This window comes from Medicago truncatula, chromosome 6 (assembly GCF_003473485.1).
Source record: "Medicago truncatula cultivar Jemalong A17 chromosome 6, MtrunA17r5.0-ANR, whole genome shotgun sequence".
NCBI lineage: Eukaryota > Viridiplantae > Streptophyta > Magnoliopsida > Fabales > Fabaceae > Medicago > Medicago truncatula.
The window spans coordinates 16,722,340-16,742,438 of NC_053047.1; the positions used below are offsets into that span (position 1 = coordinate 16,722,340).

A 20,099-nucleotide genomic window follows, 5' to 3' on the forward strand; every position below is an offset into this window, starting at 1 on the left:
CAGTATTTTCAATCACCATTTTACCTATGTTCTTCTTACATAAAACCTTTCGAAATGTCTTTACTTGTCTTGTAAGTCATTCAAAAGTGTCTCTGAATCATTACATTGATTTTTCTACAGTTTATTTCAAAATTTGCAAAAAGTCGTACAGAAGGGTATTTTGGTCATTTCCTGCAGTGGGACCCATTTTCATCCTTGTGACTGTCTCTGAGTCTTTTCAGATTGATTTTTTTTTAACATTTCATCAGTAAACCTTGTTAAATTCATTTCAAACTTGCATCTGAGTCAGTGTCAAGTCAATTTGAATCTGTTTAGGTCATTTTTAGCCGTAGGGGCATTTTGGTCATTTCACACAAAATTTCGGCATAGAGAGGTTACTTTGAAGTACCTCATTTAAGCCATTGGTTCGTTTTAGTCCGTTTTGTCAATTTTATTTTTTGTTTCGCTTTACGTTTGGTCAAATTACGTTTTTTATTCAATTTTATTTTTAATTGCATTTTGGTCCCTCAGATTGAGGTCCCAAAATTGCATTTTTTGTCCAAACAGTTTTTAATTTCATTTCAGTCCTTACTTTCATTTTTCAGTCCAGTGCATATATTTTTCAAATTTGCAAACAGGTCCTTCAAGTCAAATTACAGGGCAGCGCCCCTTTTTCAGTCCAATGCCACATGTCAGCTTTCTAATGGTCCAAGATCACACATGTCAGCTATAAAAGGTGTACAGTGCCACAGAGATCCATTCATTCCACGCCAACTCATAAACACAAATCCATTTTTTTTTTCTCTCAGCAATTGAATCAAAACAGAAAATTTCTCAGAACTTCTCAAGAACACCAAGAACACAAAACCCTAACCGTTTCCAGAAATCCAAAAGTTCATCAGGATCAACAATTTTTGGATCAATTCTCAGAGATTCTGTGGAATCTTCATCACTGAATTGATCATTTCTCTGCAATTCCAAGCGCGAGCTCGCATTGAAGCAAGCTCAAGCGTTGATCACAGAGAGAAGATCAGAAGAGGAAAAGCAAGTTCAAGCGTATAATCACAGAGAAAGAATCGGAGAAGATGAAGAAACAGAGCCAGTGAATCACCGATTTATTTTCGGTCCAAAGAACAAGCAGAAGAATCAAAAGTCATCAAGAACAAATCCAAGTGTTTCCGAAGAAACTCAACAGAATCTCCACAAAAATTCAGGTAAAACTCATTTTCTCTCTCAAAAAGTATTTATCACCGTTAAACCTGCAAACAAGATCTAAAAATTTCCAGAATCATAAAGATAAAATCATAACCGTAAGCACCAAAACATAGATCCATAAGGATCCAGGATTTGTAAGCGAGAACAAGCACCAGAGAAGTAATAAACGACGAAACGATGTAGATCCTTAAAGATATAAACATGCTCTTTCAAGAAAAGATCAAAAAAATTAGTTTCAAAACCGTACGAAGTTTTTTCCGATCTACGTCGTTTCAAGATTTGTTTGTAAAAACCAGTGCCAAAATCATGCTTAGAATAAGGAGACGAATCGATTGATGTGAATTTTTTTGAATTCTGGAAAATTAGGTCACCGGAAAGTGCTTAGTCTCGCCGGGGAAGATGAAGTTTCCGGCGGACCTTCAAGGTCTCCGCCGTTGCTTCATCCTCACCGGCAGTGAGTTTTAGAGAGAGGCGAGAGAGAGGCGAGAGAAGAGGAGTTTAGAGAGAGAAAGACTTGGTGCAAATGAATAAACCGGCGCATTAGGCTTTTATATAGAGCGCTAGACCGGACCGGTTCAAGACCGGTCCAATCCCCTGCGTTGTGAGCCTTTAGATCTAGGGTTTGGGATCTTGGATCAATCCAACGATCCCTGAGCGTCCCTGTGAGATCCGTTTTCTTTGAGTGTGGGCTTTGGGTTTGGGCCTAGGGTTCTGTACGTTTTTTTTGCTTTTTTGTGCTACTTACACCATTTTTTTGTGCTATTTGAACCTGTGCCTTGACCAAAACTTTGATAAAAATTTCTAGAAATTTTAGGCATACTTTTTGTTGATTTCTCTTTGTTTCTATGGCATTTTTGCATGTTGAGCTTGATAAAAATATTGCATGATTAATCCATAGCACTTTAATTCCTTTTGGATTATTTGCCATGAGTTTTTCATCATATTTTTATCATTAATGTGTTAGTGTGTGATAAAAGTCTTTTGATATGTTGATGTGAGATGTTTATGCCTATAATCATATGTTGATCTTGCTGTTTTGGATTGATTCCTTAAATCTTGACTTTGTTACACATTGTGCTTGACAAATTCTCATGTTTTTACCCCTTTTTATTGCATATTCATTTGGTGCATCTTTCATCATTCCCATTATATTTTTCCTTGTTTCACTAACATCTTGTTCCTCATGTGACCTCACTCATAGCATTTCACTATCTCCTCCACTTTCTTTAGCTTAGCATTTATTGTTGCAAATTTTAATTCATTCGGTGATGTAATTTGTTATCATTGATTTGTAGCTTGGCAAAGAGGCCATAGAATGTATTTAGGCAATTTTTGTAATATGGACTATGGACACTATGACGCACCGGCACGCACACACTCACCCTAGATGTATGCCTAGGATTGTATGTGTAGATGTATGGCTAGGATTGCATGGTTAGATGAATGCTTAGGTTTAAACACCTAGAGAAAATCCAATTTTTTCCAAAAAAATATGCAAACAAATTCGCTTCAAATATTTTTCATTAAAATGGAGTCAAAACTCCAACAATTTTTCACCTTTTATTTTCTTAATGAAATTCTCAAATAAATCTAATCATTTAGATTTTTTTGCAAAATCACTAAACAAACCCCCACTTTTTTTTCATACTCTAATGCTCATGAAGCCTCTCAATCCCCTTCTTCAAAATCATTTTTAAAATTTAAAATCAAACAATCAAAAAAAAAAAAAACAACAAGTCTTTTTAGCAAGAACTACGCCGGTTTTGATCCCGTAAAACGGTACGTAGGCAAGGGACTTTAACCCCTCCAAGCCGAAATAAAATCAAATTCTACTTCTTCTCACCCCCATTCTTCACTAATCACACCTTCTTTTTTTACAAGTAGGCAATAAAAATAAAGCGTAGAAATAAACTTAGAAGAACGGTTCTTATGGAGTACCATAATCGCTCCGGGTGCCTAACACCTTCCCGTAGCGAAAACGACCCCCGAATCTAGAACTTTTTAAAGGGTTTTTCTCCTTTTACCCTTCCCCAGAAAAAAGAGAGATATCAACGGTCAAAAGGTTCAAGTCCAATTAATGGCTTGACACCCAAAAACCATGATAACACCTTTTTTTTTAATAGGGGGCCAAAATTGCAACTTTTGCAAACTTAGGGGGTAAAAAGTGAGTTTAAGCCTTTCCTCTAATAAGAGTGACTCTCAGACTAGGTCATCCTTACGGTACATTTTGCTTTTGACCATATTTCACATGTAACCATCTTTTTTATATACTGACTTAAGCGTTGGAGTGTTAACGTGTCTGCATACATATTTCTCATCTATCAAGATGACTCACCCTCCGCCACACTAGAGATCCGTGAACCACCGTTCTTTAACCGTGATAACCAGACAGATCAATATTAAAATTGAGAAATAATTACGAAGATCACTAAAACTCATTACATATATTGAAGAAAAGAACAAGAAATTAAACAAGAAAAATAGAAAAAACCAAGACTAAAAACAGGAACAACAGAAAAGAACAAAATAAAAGACAAAGAGAAAACGACTCTAAAAAAAGGGGAATAAAACATTTATTACACCGATTTAAATAGTGTGTACTTATCTACCATTGCATGGTGAACGACAGATAATTGCAACTCTGTTAATGGGATTTTAGGACTAAAATAGTGATTGGATCGATTTTAAAAGTGTCGACTACTAGTTAGCTATTGTTGTGTGACGAACGACACTTATGTTCAACTATCTGTGAACGGTATTTTAATTTTTTAGCAAATCAAGGGTGTCTGAAGAGCAACCTTCTTGAAACTTTCAATTTATGAATCCAAAAATGTTAAACACTGTGAAAAATGTCTACTCCCTCCGTTCCTATATGCAAGCTCCCTTTGTATTTTTCACATTTCTTAAGAAAAGTTGTTGGTGTAATTAATGTGTCTGTTTTGTGTGTTAATATTACCAAATTGTCATTAGTTTGTATGTGTCTTAAATTTAACTTTTCATATTTCAAGACAAGTTAATAGTATTAATTATAGGTATGTTTTGAAAAAATATAATAAATGCATCTAGTAATTTGAAAAAAGGTTTACATTTAGGGACAAAAATAAAGTTAAATGGGTGCTTATGTAACGCCCACTTTCGTTTAATCGTTTATTTAATCGAGTTTAGGTGATTATATTATAATTATATAATATATGCATGATTTTGATATGTTTTGATGATTTATGATGATTTGATCGATGACGTGATGAGTTATGAGTTTTGGAAGATTTGATAAGGATATGAGAATTATTTTATTGTTAAATAAAATAAAGATTTGAAAATAATATAAAATATTTAGTTAAAGGCTGTTTTGATATTTTAGATAGTTTTGGGGGAGAAAGTGAGATAAGATAAGTAATTAAGAAGAGATATAAATAGGGAAGACCTAATTGTTAGAAAAACTGATTGTACGTGAAAACTTTTGAAAAAAGGGAGAAAAAGCTTAGAGAGGAGCAAGAGACCAAGAGGGCTGCGATTTTCTGCAAACTTAAGGTAAGGGTGAGACTAATAACTCAGTAATATTGGTTGTTGTAATTCTGATGATTAATTAGCAAGAATTAGGATTAATTGGAGAAAAACGAAAACTAGGTCAAAACCTTAGAACTGATGATCAAACGGTGAGAATTGGTTTAATTGATGTAGAAAGTGTTCCTAGACCTTAGATAATGTTTAGGACGAACTTTGGAATCAAAAACAAGCTTAGAACCATGTGGATCGACGGATTTTTGTGATTTTAGGAAACCTGGCCGTAGCGACATTCATCGCTCGCCACGGCGAGCTATGAATCTCGCCTCGCGAGTGATGAACTTTATCGCTCGCCTCGCGAGCCCTTTCCTTTCGCCTCACGAGCGTTTCTGGCATCGCTCGCCACGACGAACAACCCTTCCTCGCCTCGCGAGCTTAGGCAGAGAGCATGTCATATTTTGTGTTTCGACCTTTTTAGTTGGACCTTGGATGCCTTAGAGTGCCTGAACATACCTAGTATTGATTAGGAATGAATGTAGGATCAGATTGAACCCAGAACAACACTAGTTTGGGAGATGAGTGGTACTCGCCATGGCGAGTAAGAACTCTCGCCTCGCGAGCACAACCAGAATTTAGATGCTTGAGTGTTTGTGCGATCTGTGTCGCACGTGTTGATCAAGAGTGAGCCCCTAATTGGTAATGAAACCTAATGATGACGTTTAATGCAATCTGTAAAGCCTTTAAGACATGTTGTCGTTAATTAAGCATGATTAATGTATTGTACCATCATGTAAGATATGAAAGTTAATTATGATGCAAATGATTTGCTGTTGATATAATGATATCATCTTGTTATGTGACTTGTTTATACTGCTTCCGTTATTTAACTAAGTGCATATGGTAAATGATGAAGTTTAGCTCCAAATTATTGGATGCATGTTGATATGTTGATTACGGTGTTTTGTTGTTAAGAGTCCATGCATAGCATATCATTGAGCTTAGTCCTCACCACGTTTATTAGGAGCTTTGTCCTCCGCACGTTTTATAGGAGCTTTGTCCTCCGCACGATTAAAGTATATTAATACTTATGATGACGATTGGTACCACATGCATATAAGGAGTCTAAGAGCATTGTCACATTGTCATGATTAAGATGTCTTGTTGATAATGATTGAATATGTGATTACGTGATAAGTGTTTATCAATTATGTTATGTTTTTCATGATAATTGGATATATGATTACGCAGTAACTGTTTAGCAATTATGCAATGTTGTTAAAGAAATGATTATGATGTTAATTTATGATTCGCAATTACATTGATTAATGTTATTTTGTTATGAAATCTCACCCCTTCTGCTTGAAAATGTTGCTCTTCGTATGGGTAACTTGCAGGTGATCGTGCTTAGTGTACAGTTGCCGTCGTGAGTGGCCTTGCCTTCTCTGTGTCGTCTAGGTCGCTCTGATACGTAACGGGATGGGGTTATATGCTATAACATGCTTCATTCTTTTACGTGAACTGTTACAATTATTTCTGTTTTGATTAACTCTTTTGAGATACCTTGTTGGGGCCTGCGTGCCAAACTGATTTATGATTTATGAACTAATATTCCGCTGCTATGTTAAGATATTATGTGAAAGTTAAATTATTATTTAACTGTTTTTTTTGGATTACGTTTCTATGTGATATCCCGTTTATGGTTTTTACTCTGATAAATGTTTAAGAAATTTATATATTGGGAAAACGGGGTGTTACAGCTTAGATATAGGGACTGACGGAGGGAGTAGTTTATAGTATTTACACCTTCAAATTCAATTGTGATAATTACTCTCGTCTAATTGAATAATCTTGAGAGATTTAAATCGGCAACAACAAAAGAAATAGGATTTTAAAAAGGTAGAGGGTGGGAAGAGAAATTTCTGACTTATTTAGATAATATTTTTGATCATAATATTTTAAAAACTGGAAATAAAATGTATTATATGAGGTAGAACACTGTTAACCCTTTATTGAAATTGAGATACGATTACAAAGAGTACTTAAACTCATTACATGGATGAAGAGAACAAGAAACAACAAAGAAAAATACAGAACATTTCAAGCAAGAACAGAAGAAAAGACATAGAAACGGGCAAAAGAAAACACACATTCACGCATTCAGATCATAGGTAGCGTGAATGCGTGGTCCTTCTTAAGTACCGATGATCTTCGAGCTCTAGCAGCATCATCAACGTTAACGAATACCGCTCCTAAGGCATCGCCATCCATTTCATAGACCAAACGCATTCCATTTTCGTCATTCCTCCTACTTAAATAAATACATACACCTCGTGTAGGAGATAATAACTTGTGACAGAAAAAGATAAGGTATCCCGTCTTCTTGAATCCAACTATTTGAAACCAACCATCATAAACATTCTTGTTTGTACCATCAATAGTCACCCATGGTGCAGGGTACTCATTTTCTTCTTCAACCACCAACCACTTGGAGGATTCTGCACAATCTGGTTTGTTTTCAAATGTAATGTCAATAGGCAACATTAAAGTGATGGGATCATCACTACTTGTTTGATTTTGTGGGGTAAATTTTACTGGCAGACCAGGACCAAGGTTAGAATAATCTTGAAGTACAGTAAATGGACATGTTGAATTTTCTGTTTCACCAAGCCTCAATTCACCACCATTTATTAAGTAATCAGGCCAAATATAGTAGCTGCCACTAGGAACAACGGGGTTCCCAAATATATCTTTGACGATAAATTTATTTGCATGTGTAAAGGGTAATGGAAAGTAGATGGTGAAGGAAAAGAGGAGGAAACAAAGGGTGGTAACTAATGTAGGCTTCATGGCAATTTTATTTGTTTGTGTTTGTGTGTATTTGTGGTGCAATTGTTGTACCATTGAAACCTTTATTTATAGACTTGTTCTAACAAATCATTCATGTTTATCGATATATAAAAATGAATATATACATCACATGCATGAAAAAAATAAAAAAATTAAGGAACCCAACAACGTTCGTGTGGCCGGCCATATATTCATAGATTCTCTTTAAACTATTATTTTTTATTTTCTTTAAAAAATAGACCATATTCATTAATTTAAATTGATATAGTAAATCGATACAATATAGATTCAAAGTCGCTAAAAACAAAAAGATGAATCTGCGAATAAACATACCACATCTATATTAATAGTATAAAACAACAGAATATTTATGGCTACTAATTATTGTGACTATATTCAAGTCTTTGCAAAACTTATGAATCTGCAACGTCGACGACATAAAAGTCATTGATTAAATTTGCACTTACTCAAAATTAATCTTTCAACTTAAATCAAATAAACATAGCATTAAGGCAAAAAATCAAAGACACTACACAAAGATGGAAAACCAAACAAACAAAGTTGTGAAAAAATAACCAAAACAAAAAGAGAAATGAAAGAAGACCGAAAATGCGTGGAAAGGAATTATTTAACTAAACTTCAAATATAACCGTCGGACTACGTACATCTAGCCATTTGAACATTTTTGCTAGTGCAAATGCTAACTAGATTTCAAGTAGGACGAGACAGAAGAGATTAACTACTAGAGGATGATATATTTAATCCCTTCGGCACCAGCTCTCCCTCCTTTAGGCTTTAACCACATATTGGGCATGTTCTAGATTAAACATCACTTCTTAGACTTCACTGGACTTTGAACTACTTTCTTAGATTTTGTTTGCGAATTTAGAGGGGTGGAGTTTGAAAAAAAAAGGAAGAATTAAGTTGAAGTAATAAATGACATTGATAGGGAAAGGCTATGGGGTTTCAGATATCTTCATAATATAAAACCCTCCTCATTTGGAGGGCTTATATGAATTCTTCAAATTTAATATAGGGAGTTATAACATTCTTAAAATTAAAAATATATTAATCATTATCATTAATTTATCATTCTCTAAAAAATTACTCGTTTTTTGTATCTAGGTTTGCCCATTGATGGTGATCCGATGCGTTTATGAATGTGAGAAAAACACAAGAAGGGGGTCGAATTGTATTAACTTTTTCTTCGTTTTCACCTAAGCTAAAAACACTGATCAGAAACAGATAGAGTTCTACTTATGAAGTGATGTTCAGGACTAATTGCAGCGTATAAAAAAGAGAGATAGAGAAAGACACAAAGCAATTATACAGTTTCCTTCCACAAACCGGAAGTCAGTCATGTCCCCCTTGCACTTCAAAGGAGAGTTCACTAAAATGTAATATCTGATTACAACTGCTCACTGCTAAACTTAGCAAGAGACTTCAAATTACTCAAGCACAACTGCAAGAGATTTCCTATGCTCCTAAACACAATCAATAGACTTCTATGCTCAAGCACAACTGCAAGAGACTTCTACTCAAACAGAATTACACAGAAAATTGTTTGAGGTTGAACACTTCAGCAGAGTTTTGGCACTTTCAAATTGTTGTAGAGTCTTGCCATTCTCTAAGTCTTCACTCCTTAATATAGAGGTGTGAAAGAGACGTTATGAATTTCCAGCACATCAAAATAGAGTCGTTTGAAGCTTTGATCAATCACCAACGATCTTTTGTCTGATATGGTTATTGTCCTATGAAGGATCAATTTCAAATCCATTCCAAGTATGAAGGAACATTGTTGCAGGCATAGCTGTTATCCTTGTCCTGTAGTAGAGACACAAACTGAGTAATGGAGATAGTGGTTGTACACTTCGTACAATTGTACTTTGTCAACGCTCTTCAAAGAACAAGCATCCAATGCCTTCAAATCCCTTTTAAAATAGTCATTGCTTCACTCTTCTGGTCTTCTGCAATGCTTAGACGAGATTAAATCCATTGAACATCCTTTGAAGCTCTAAGTCTCTCATCTTCTGATGAGTTGTAGCTTCTGATGAGGTGCTTCTGAGGCTTCTGATGACGTCATCACGTCAGGAGCACTTTTCTTCAGATGCTTCAAGCTTCCTTTTTGTTGATTCCTTAGCTCTCTTTTGTTTTTTCAGAACCTAATAACGATATCAAATTTTTGTATATGGTCCTGCACACTTGAACAAATATTAGCATATCCAATTGACAATTTTTAATACCTTGTTATCATCAAAACTCTCAAAGGGTAATGTTAAACACATTTTTTTTCCAACATTTATTGTTTTTGAGAACGGTGTTGTCTGGGTGGAGGAGTAGATTTCTCTTTTTTGGTGGGCGTCTGGTTCTCCTTAAGTATTTCTTGTCCTCTATGCCTTTATATGCTCTTTCCTTCTTCAAACCTTCATTAGGTATTATCTCTTCTATTGAATCTTTATTGAAAGAAAAAAAAAATTAGGGAGGGAGTGAGAAATATAGGAAAATTTCTTGGATTGGTTGGCATAATATATGTTTGAGTAAGGATTATTGAGGTTTAGGGGTTAGGAAGATGATGGAGTTTAACATTGCTTTGTTAGGTAAATTATGATGTAGGATGTTAGTGGCTAAAAGGGGTTTATGGTACAAGGTATTGGTAGCTCGGTATGGTGAGGTGAATGAGAGGTTGGACGTTGGGGGCCGAAGTGGTTCTTTTTGTTGAAGGGAGGTAGCGATAATTCATGATGGAAAAGGTGTGTATGGAGGTCGGTCATTTAAGGAGTGTACTCGAAGGATGGTTGGCGATGGGACAAATACGTTTTTTTAAACTGACTTGTGGTTAGGAGGGTCCCCCTTGCCTGTGTGGTTTAAGCGTCTTTTCGATTCGTCTGAAAACAAGTCAATATCTGTAGTGGATGGTTTAGGGTGGGAGGAGGGAGGGGTGGCCTGACAGTGACGCCGTCGATTGTGGGCATAGGAGGACGAGCTGTTAGAGAAGTGTAGGATTTTGCTTGATAACATTTATTTGTAGAATAATTCTTCAGATTATTGGCAGTGGAAGCTTGCACCTAGTGGCGGTTACTCTATTCGGAATGAGTATCAAAAGCTTACTACTCAAAAGGACCCTAGCCTTGATGCTACTTCAGAACTCATTTGGCATAAACAAATTTCCTCGAAGGTTTCTATTTTGGCTTCGCTTCTTTTTCGAAATCGATTGGCGACGAAGGACAGTTTTATGGCGGTGGCATTATTTCTCATGAAAGTTAGTTAGCATATGACTGGGTGTGGGTGTATCGAGACTACTCATCATTTATTTCTCTCTTGTCCTTATTATTTCGATTCTCTATGGGGTCTTGAGCGGGCGTAGCTTGGCTTTTCACGGCTGATACGTACCATTTACATGATCACGCTATTCAGTTTCTTTATTCTTCAGGAGGGTCGCGAGTTCGGCGTTCCTTTATGGAACTTGTTTGATTATGTTGCACATGAGTTTTGTGGAATTAAAGAAATAATAAAATTTTCAAGAATACAGAAAGCACCATTCACCACCGGTTAGATAAAGTTAAGTTACACTCCATGTAGTGGATGAATACAACTAATATTAATGTTTGTCGTGGTTGGGTCCTATTGTTTGTTTGGGCATATAATAAAGTTAAGTTGCTTCCTAGTTGCTTGTTTGGTCGTAAGCTTGTAAAATTTTTAAGCCCTTATTGGCACACCTTGTGCTTCTAAGGAGTCTCTTTTGGTCGTCATTTATTCCAATTTTTATTGTTAAAAAAGAAAAAGAAAAATTTAAAAAGCAATATGATAATAGTTTAAAGAAAACCTGGGGCTGGCCAGCCATCATATTTTACCATACAAACGTTGGTAATAGGTATCGCTCAATGTGAGTTCCAAAAATTTATGTCTCGGATAAATCAATAAAGTTATGTATCTTTATTATTTAATTTTTTTTATATTTTTTATTGCGAAAGATTCATTCATAATCAAGGACATCTAATAATATAATTTTAAGAAATTTATCCAAGCCAGGTAAGAAAATGAATTTATACAGTACTAATTACAAAGTAATGATAATATATTTTTTATACTTTTGGTGTCTTAAAAAATGTGGTTCGGCCGCCCCTCCAACCCACGTTAAAGGCCATTCCTTAACATATATATTTTTTATGCATTTGATCTCCTTAATACTCCTTCCGTCCTAAATTGTATGACGTTTTGAATATTTCACACATATTAAGAAATGTAATTAATACTATGTAGGAAAGAGATATTATGAGTTGTTTTACAAAATTATCCTTAATAAATGATATGAGAAAGATAAATGAAAGAATTGAAAGAAGAAAGAGTAATAAATAGTTAAGGATATAATAGGAAAAGTAACATTAATGTTTCATTGGTATTGTAAAATGACATACAATTTGGGACAAATATTTTTTTTAAAATGACATACAATTTGGGACGGAGGGAGTATATTTTTTCGATGCATGTGTTCCATAATTTTGTCATTGGGTTCATAGTGGACAAATCAATATTGTTTTCATGCATGATGTATTATTTTTGGAAAATGTTACATAGACACCTTTTAATTGCATACACCCTTGTACACCCCATATATTAGGAAGAGAGAAGAGAAGAAGAAAGAGAAAGTGTACTTGTGCGGGGTCCATATGGCCACATGTCAGATTTTTGTGTGGGTGTCAAGGGGTGTATTGCCACCTAAGGGTGTTTATGTATCATAACTCTTATTTTTTAACCGGATAATACACGTTCCAATAACCGTATATAAAATTAAGGTTACTCTACTCGAGGCCGCATGCACACAAAATTAAGGTTATCCATATACGAGGAGATAAATCATCTTTTGTTATAAGGATGAATATTTTATAGGCCACGAGAAGCTCGTGAATGGGATATCTTGATGTTTATTTAGTGTCCTGTTTAAAAAGAAAATGTTGGAAGATATGTGAAAATTAAGTTAAAAGACTAAACACACATTTTTCAGTTGAGTAGAACTAGTTTTATCTGATTTGAAAAAGAAAAAAAAATTGAAGTTTCATATTAGATAGATCATACATATCAGTAGTGTTTATATAATGAGTGTGTACCTGTATATAATTATGTGAATGAAGTAAACACTAATTTATATATATATATATATATATATATATATATATATATATATATATATATATATTTTATTATTTCAAAATGTTAAATTAAGTATTTTATTTAATCATGATTGGAAAGTGATTTCTTATGCCTCAACTTTTAGCTAAAATATTTATTAATGCAATCGAGAATATTTCATAACACATTATGAAATATTTTGGTATGCAATCTAATATATTTTGGTGCACAATTTGAAAAATATTTTAGTAGATAATATAATATATTTTTTACTCAATATAATATATTTTATTACTCAATTGAGATATTTTTATACTAGGTCTAATTTGTGAATTACTTAATACCAAAATAATGTATTACTTGTTTCCAAAGTTTCTCACTTATTAGTTGTGAATTTTCTCTACAAATAGAGAACACGTATAGTGCATTCCACACACCAAAGATTTCTATTGAGTTATCGACAACTCTTTCTCTCTTCTCCCTCCAAGTTGTGTTAATGAGCTATTCCTAAGACCATAGTCTCTTTTCGATTTATTGTCCATTCAAAATTAAGAATGTCGACCTTAAGAGCATAGTCCCTATAAATATTTATGTCCCTTAAGAATAAATAATATTTTAAGATCATAGTCCTCTTTTGGTATAATAAGAATGATCTTAGAAGTATATTCTTCATCAATTTCTAGAGAAGTTAGATGTTAGAATGACCGTAGCACCATATTTAAGTGGTTAAATACCATATTGACATTTGGTCTTCATCAATTCTTGGAGAAGTTAGAAGTTAGAATGATCGTAGCACCATATTTAAGTGGTTAAATACCATATTGACATTTGGAGATGTTAAAAGTTAGAGTGGTGGTAACACCATATTTGAATGGTCATAATACCATAGTAGAGTGGTCATAGTACCATAATTGATTGGTTTCAGTTTTAAAAGAGTGGCATTAATACCCATATTTGATTGTGTAATTCTCAAACGGTTTTCGACAGTGCAGTAGTTAACTGCACAATTGCAGCTGAACTTGTTTTATCCTAGAGGCGGCTTGGTTGAAAATCTACCTTGCCTGGTCGTGCCTCGACCTAGTAGCAACTTCGGAAGATATTCTCTATCAAATAGAATTTGGAAATTCAAATACAACAATTTGGAATTCCAAAACCAACAATTCGATGACAGAGCAATGGCAAAAAACAACAATTTTAAGAGGTTTCTTTCTGTCATGTCTACCGAAGAAACTACTCATTGAGGTTTTGTTGTCCCTAAAGACGACAGGGATAAATCATATTATAGAAATACATCTTTCGACTGAAACAATGAAGTGCCAGTTTCAAACAACAACAAGAACGAATTCACAACCGCCGCTCTAAATCTATTTTAAAATTTGTTTTCAAAATTCATAATCGCATTGTGTATAAGAACTCCAATTGCAACGAGAATGGACCCCAAGAAATGACTAGGGCTCACAATTAATTTATTTTTTATACAATTGTGAGTTAACCAGGTCATATGTAAATTGATGCTCCACTGCCTAACTTAAGAGAAATTCACTGATATGCCTAGTTAATTCAATCTAGTTGATGAATTAAGTGATTGGTGGATAGACTTTAGCGTCTTGCGCCATGTTTTATGATTATGCTATGTTTAGAATTATATGTAACTGCTGGAAATATAAAAGTGTTGTCAGAATCTTCTTACACCAATTAAGTAGTTGGCATCGGAGATATGAAGTCGTAATTCACAACCGAAAAGGAGATTATTCTCTAGGACGTGATGCATGCTCTATAGATAAGAAATAATCGGAATTTTAGATTTGTATTAAATAAGACCGAGTTGACTCAGACTTAAAGAGAGACTTGCGCACCATGCATTTTTGTGAGGCAAAGACCGCGCCTTTAATGGCATATTCAAAATTAAATTATCCTTCTATTTTTCAAGTTGTGTGATTTTAACAATTGACATGTCAAAATTTATTATGTGAACAAATGTTTAAAACTTGAGTAACTTGGACTTAATTCTAAAGTTATATGATTAGAAATTTTTTATCTATTGCAGTCAGGATAAATGAACCAAAAATTCATATATATGTTTTGATTAGATTTTAATTTAATACATAGCACGTGACTTCTTTCACTCTCTCTCTCTCTCACGTTACTCTTCCATCTCCTTTTCTAGGGGAAACGAGCATCCCTCTCAATTTCAATTTCCTACTTTACCCTCTCTTCTCGTTGCAACAAACAGAATCCGTGAAAATTTGTTCACCGTTGCCATAACTGTAACCTTCTTGTTCTTAAATCTCAATTTTATTGTCCATCTCTTCAAATGTGCTCCCAGATTCGCTTAAATCTCTACAATTCTACATATCACTTATCATCGCACAAATCTACCTCGCCATCTCCTTCTCTTCTCGCCGCCATGAACACAACCGGTGAAGACGAAAAAGTTGTTTGCCGTCGCCGATTTTTGAACAATCCTCGACTGATGGGTTAAAGGAATTGATGACCTAATGTTTTTGTAATTAATTTTTGCAATGTTGATTTAAATTAACGTTGCTACTGTCTATTAAAGATTACTGCCAGTGCTTAGTTCAGATCAAGAAGTTTGATTGAAATTGTATAAGATTACTGCCAGCTGCATAATTTGAAATCCGAACATTTGAAATGCTGAAAATTTAACCAATAAAACTAAATAGGCCTCTTTATACAATTGACTGTTTAGGGATCTGTTTTTGGCTTGTTTTCCGGTATGTCGTAGACGTTTGTATTTGTTATGCTCTCGAGTTTGTTGTGCTTCTTGTACACGCTTATATCAGTAACAGATTTTGGTTAATATTCATGTTATAAGGCTTTTATAAATCTTTTACAATCAAGTAAAGATTTGTTAGTTGTTACCAATCCCACCTATCAAAATATTTTGGTACAACTCTTTCACACCATACTTTTCCAACAACCAATTAATTACACACCATATTTAACAGTTTCCCAGTCCACTTTAAGGTAGTGATATGAACCCAGTGAACATATTTTAACTACCTTAATTAAGTAAAAAAATTCTGGAACAAGGTTAATTGTAACGAGTAGGGTAACTCACGTTCAGGTTCATTTTCAACATGATAATAGTAACAGGTACAGGGATAATGAGCAGGATATTGATTTTCATTTGTTCAAACTTCAAAGACATACATATGACGTGTAATATAGATGGTATAACTCACTGTTATACCCTGATTTTGGACCTAAAAATACTCGTTCAAATTTGTTTTCTAACACTGATATTTGTCAATTCGCTGTTGTTTTACTCTGAACCTTTACTCTCTTTTCATCTGCATATTTTACTGTCTCTGTCTCAAAGTACGTTCAAACATGATTTTCTTGCATAAAACCATCCAAAGTGTCTTTTCTTGCATTACAAGTCATTTGAAAACTCTCTGAAACATCGCATTACTTTTCTTGCATTTTATTTCAAGAAATCATACAAAAAGGGTATTTTGGTCATTTCCTGCAGTGGAACCCATTTTAGTCCCTGTGTTTGTCTCTGAGTCTTTTCAACTTGTCTGTACCAATCATTGTTGAGTCTTTGTTTAAAAAAACCATTTCAAAAAAATTGCATCTGAGTCAGTTTAGTCCCTAGGGGTATTTTGGTCTTTTCCTGTCAAAATTTCGGCAGAGAGGTATTTTAAAATACCTCATTTTTGTAATTGGTTCATTTTAGTCCTTTTGTTGATTTTATTTTTGGTTTCACTTTACGTTTTTTTTTTCCAAATTACCAATTTTAGTCCAATTTTATTTTAATTACATTTTAGTCCCTCAAACAATTTCCAAGAATCGCACTTTAGTCCAAAACTTTTTAAAATTGCATTTTTTTGTCCATTATTATTAATTGCAGTTTAGTCCTCAATTTTACTTTTTTGCAGAAAGGCCCCTAAGTCCAAAACAGGTGTCATCATCTCATTAATCCAGAATCACACATGGCAGCCTATAAAAGGTGCACAGTGCCACACAGACCCATTCAATCAGTGCCACATCACAAACAGATTCAGATTTTCTCTCTCTTTTATGTTAGATCAAAACAGAAAATCACCAAGAACAAATCAAAAACCCTAAAATTTTCCAGAACTCAAATTCATCACAAATTCATCAAATTCATCAGTTTCTTTTCGATTCTCAGAGATTCATCAAAGAATCTTCATCATTGAATCGTGTTGCTCTGCAATTCAAGTGCGAATTCACCACTGAAAGCGGCAAACTCAAGCACGATCGCTGAGACTTTTTTGAGGAAGAAGAAGAGGGAAAGAAAAGTCGAACCGGTGAAGATGAAGAACACCGATTTATTTTCGGTTTCAAGTCAGAAAATCAACAAACAGAATCAAATCGAAGTTTTCCGAAGAACTTATTCGAAATCTCCAATCGAAAATCACAGGTAAAATTCAAACTTCATCTTTCTTTCTCAAGAACATCAACAAAGACGAATCAAGTGTAGATCTATGGAGTTTTAAAAGATTCCATTCGAAAAAACAAAAAAAAACGTGAAAAAGTTTCTTTCAAAACCGCGAAAAGGAATCTCAGATCTACGTTGATTCGAGCTTTGCACGCAAAATCCAGTGCCATATTCATGTTCAGAACAAAAAAGGATATCTAAAAATGTAAAAAATTTCGAAATCGGAGAAGTTTGTTCAACTGCGGCGGCGGCGCCGACACCCTTGGGCGGCCGGCCACCACGCCGGAGGAACAAACTTCACCGGAGAAGATGAAGATCATCTTCTATTTCCGGTTTCCGGCGAGAGAGAGGGAGGAGAGAAGTGAGAGATTCTCTCACTAGAATGAGAGAAGAGAGAGAAAGGAGAGGAAGAAATGAAAAAAACTGGTCCATAAGCCTTTTTATAAACAACTGAACCGGTCCGGTTTATTTCTGGTTCTTTCCCTTCATTCTGAACCTTTAGATCTAAGGTTTGGCTTCCTGGATCAATCCAACGCTCCCTGTGCATCCAGATCCATGGGTTTTGGGCTTGGTTTTTCAGTTTGTTTGTTTCTATATTTTTTTTCTTATTTCCTGCTATTTGCACCCTGTTTCTTGCTATCTGAACCCCCTGCTTGTCCAATTTTCTTGCAAAAAAATTCCTAAAAATTCCTATATGTTTCTTGATGTATTTTTGATACTTTTGTGATGTTTTTACATGTTAAAAAATGATAAAAATATATGTGATATTTTCTTGATTAATTTGTTCTTTTTGGTCTAATTTTGTGAATTTCTTGCCATATTTTCTTCATAAAATTTTGGCATGTGATGTGAATGATTGATGTGCAATTTAATGATGAATATATCCCTGATTATATGTGTGTTTTACTGTTGGTGTGATGTGTGTTTTCATTCCTTTATTTTTGCCAATAATATGTGTTTTTTTTACAAAAGAAGAAGTGTAAAATATTCCTATGAATGTGTCATAATGCTTGGCTTGTATGTGTCCTTGTTATCCTCACATTATAGCTTAAAATCAAACCTCTTTAAAATTGCTATGATGAGAGAATTATAGGTCATGTGCATGTCTAAGTGTTATAACAAATTCTAGGTATATTTTGCCATTTTATTTCACTTCATTGCTCTTTTCTTTTTTGCTATCCTATTCAATTTTGTTTACCTTTTTTTACCATTTTTATGCCTTATATCACTAACCATTTCATTTCATGTTTCATCCATCCCATGAGCATCTCACCTCTTTCATCTCAATTTCTCATAGTTTAGGCATTATTTTTCTTTTAATTTCTATGTTAAAATGTCATGTAATATTTTAGGTAGTTTAAATTTCCTTTTAATTTCTTGCAAGACCATAGAATGTAAACTAGGGCCAATGTAACGGACAATGGACTCTCTAATGATGTACACCGACACAAGCACCGACACGCACACACGTTGTATGTTTACCGCTTTAGATGTATGCTTAGGAAACGCGATACTTAGAAAAATGTCAATTTTCCAAAAAAATAAGCAAATTCCATCACTTGAAAATTTTTCCGAATAAACCTTGGAGTCAAAACTCCATTGCATTTTCTTTTATTTTCTTAATCAAACTCAAATGAACTCTAATTCCAACTTAGACATTTTCTTTTTAATAATTGAACCAACTCTTCACTACTTTTTCTCATGCCTTTACGGCTTCTTTCTCTTCTTCAAAACTATTTTCCAAAAAAAACTAAAATCAATCAAACACGCAAAAACATTTTTTGAAAGAGAACTACATGGAATTTTGATCCCTTAAAAGGGTATGTAGGCAAGAGGTCAAAACCTCTCCAAGTCCAATGAAATAAAACTTCAAACATTTTCCTCCCTCCATTCTTAACATAATCAACTTCTTTTTAATAAATAGCATTAAAAATAAAGCGTAGACATAAAACTAAGAAAACGGTTCCTATAGAGTACTATAGTCATTGCGGATGCCTAACACCTTCCCGTAACGAAAACGACCCCCGAACTTAGAATTTCTAAGGGTTTTCTCAATTTTGCCCTTCCCAAGAAAAAATAGAGAATATCAAAGATTGAAAGGTTCAAGCCTAATTAATGACTTGATACCCCAAAATCGTGATAACACACACGTTCATGTTCATTTTCAACATGATAATAGTTATGATCAAATTGAAGATATTATTATGGAGTTTATAAGAAAGCATTATCTTTTTTTTTTTGAGAAGCTATGGAAGAAAGCATTATCTTGAATGTTCTTTCTGCTACTATTGATTTCTCTACTTGTGAGTCATTAAGGATGTCAGAAACTGTTGATAAAACTGATTTGAGGTCACTTGCTGCTACTTCAAAGGCTCATAAATCTCTTGAAGGATTGTTTGAGAAAGTTACTGCTGATGATGTTGTTAAGATCAGTCTTGGTTATTGTTCTGTGGGAAACCCAATTGGAGAAGAGTCTTATGGAGAAACTTGATAGGAAGAACAAAAGGAGATGGAAGAGTGAGAGTCATAGACTCATAGTTATTAACGTGGGAGAGAGAATGAAAGAGAGTCACGTGCTATGTATTAAATTAAAATCTAATCAAAACCGTATATTTAATCTAAAGGCTGATGTTTCATCCTCTCACCCTCTCATTTAAAAACTCCTCTCATTTGAAACACCCTCTATATATATATATATATATATATTAGTGTGTAGAGAATTTGAACCTCTAAACTTAATAAATTATGATATGTGCAAACTTGATGGAACATAAACTAGAATTTATAAAAATATATTGTATCATATTTATTGATGACCGTAAATTTTGACAAATAAAATTGATACACTTTATATGTTCAAGTTTTATAACAAAAATTGAAATTTATGTTAAATAGAGTACTCAACTCTAAGACCAAAATTTCAACTTATGAAGTTTTAAAGAAAACACAACTAAAGATGTCTTATTTTTAAGCTTGGGGTAGTCTGGATTATATTTGG

General features: G+C 34.0%; 1 protein-coding gene across 1 annotated transcript; it reads right to left on the reverse strand.

Moving 5' to 3' along the window:
• Positions 1–6,681: 6,681 nt before the first annotated feature.
• LOC25496335 (kunitz-type trypsin inhibitor-like 2 protein) lies at positions 6,682–7,595 on the reverse strand. Its single transcript, XM_013596642.3, has one exon. The coding sequence runs from the start codon at positions 7,543–7,545 to the stop codon at positions 6,856–6,858; it is 690 nt and encodes a 229-aa protein (XP_013452096.1). The 5' UTR covers positions 7,546–7,595; the 3' UTR covers positions 6,682–6,855.
• Between the last annotated feature and the right edge of the window lie 12,504 nt (positions 7,596–20,099).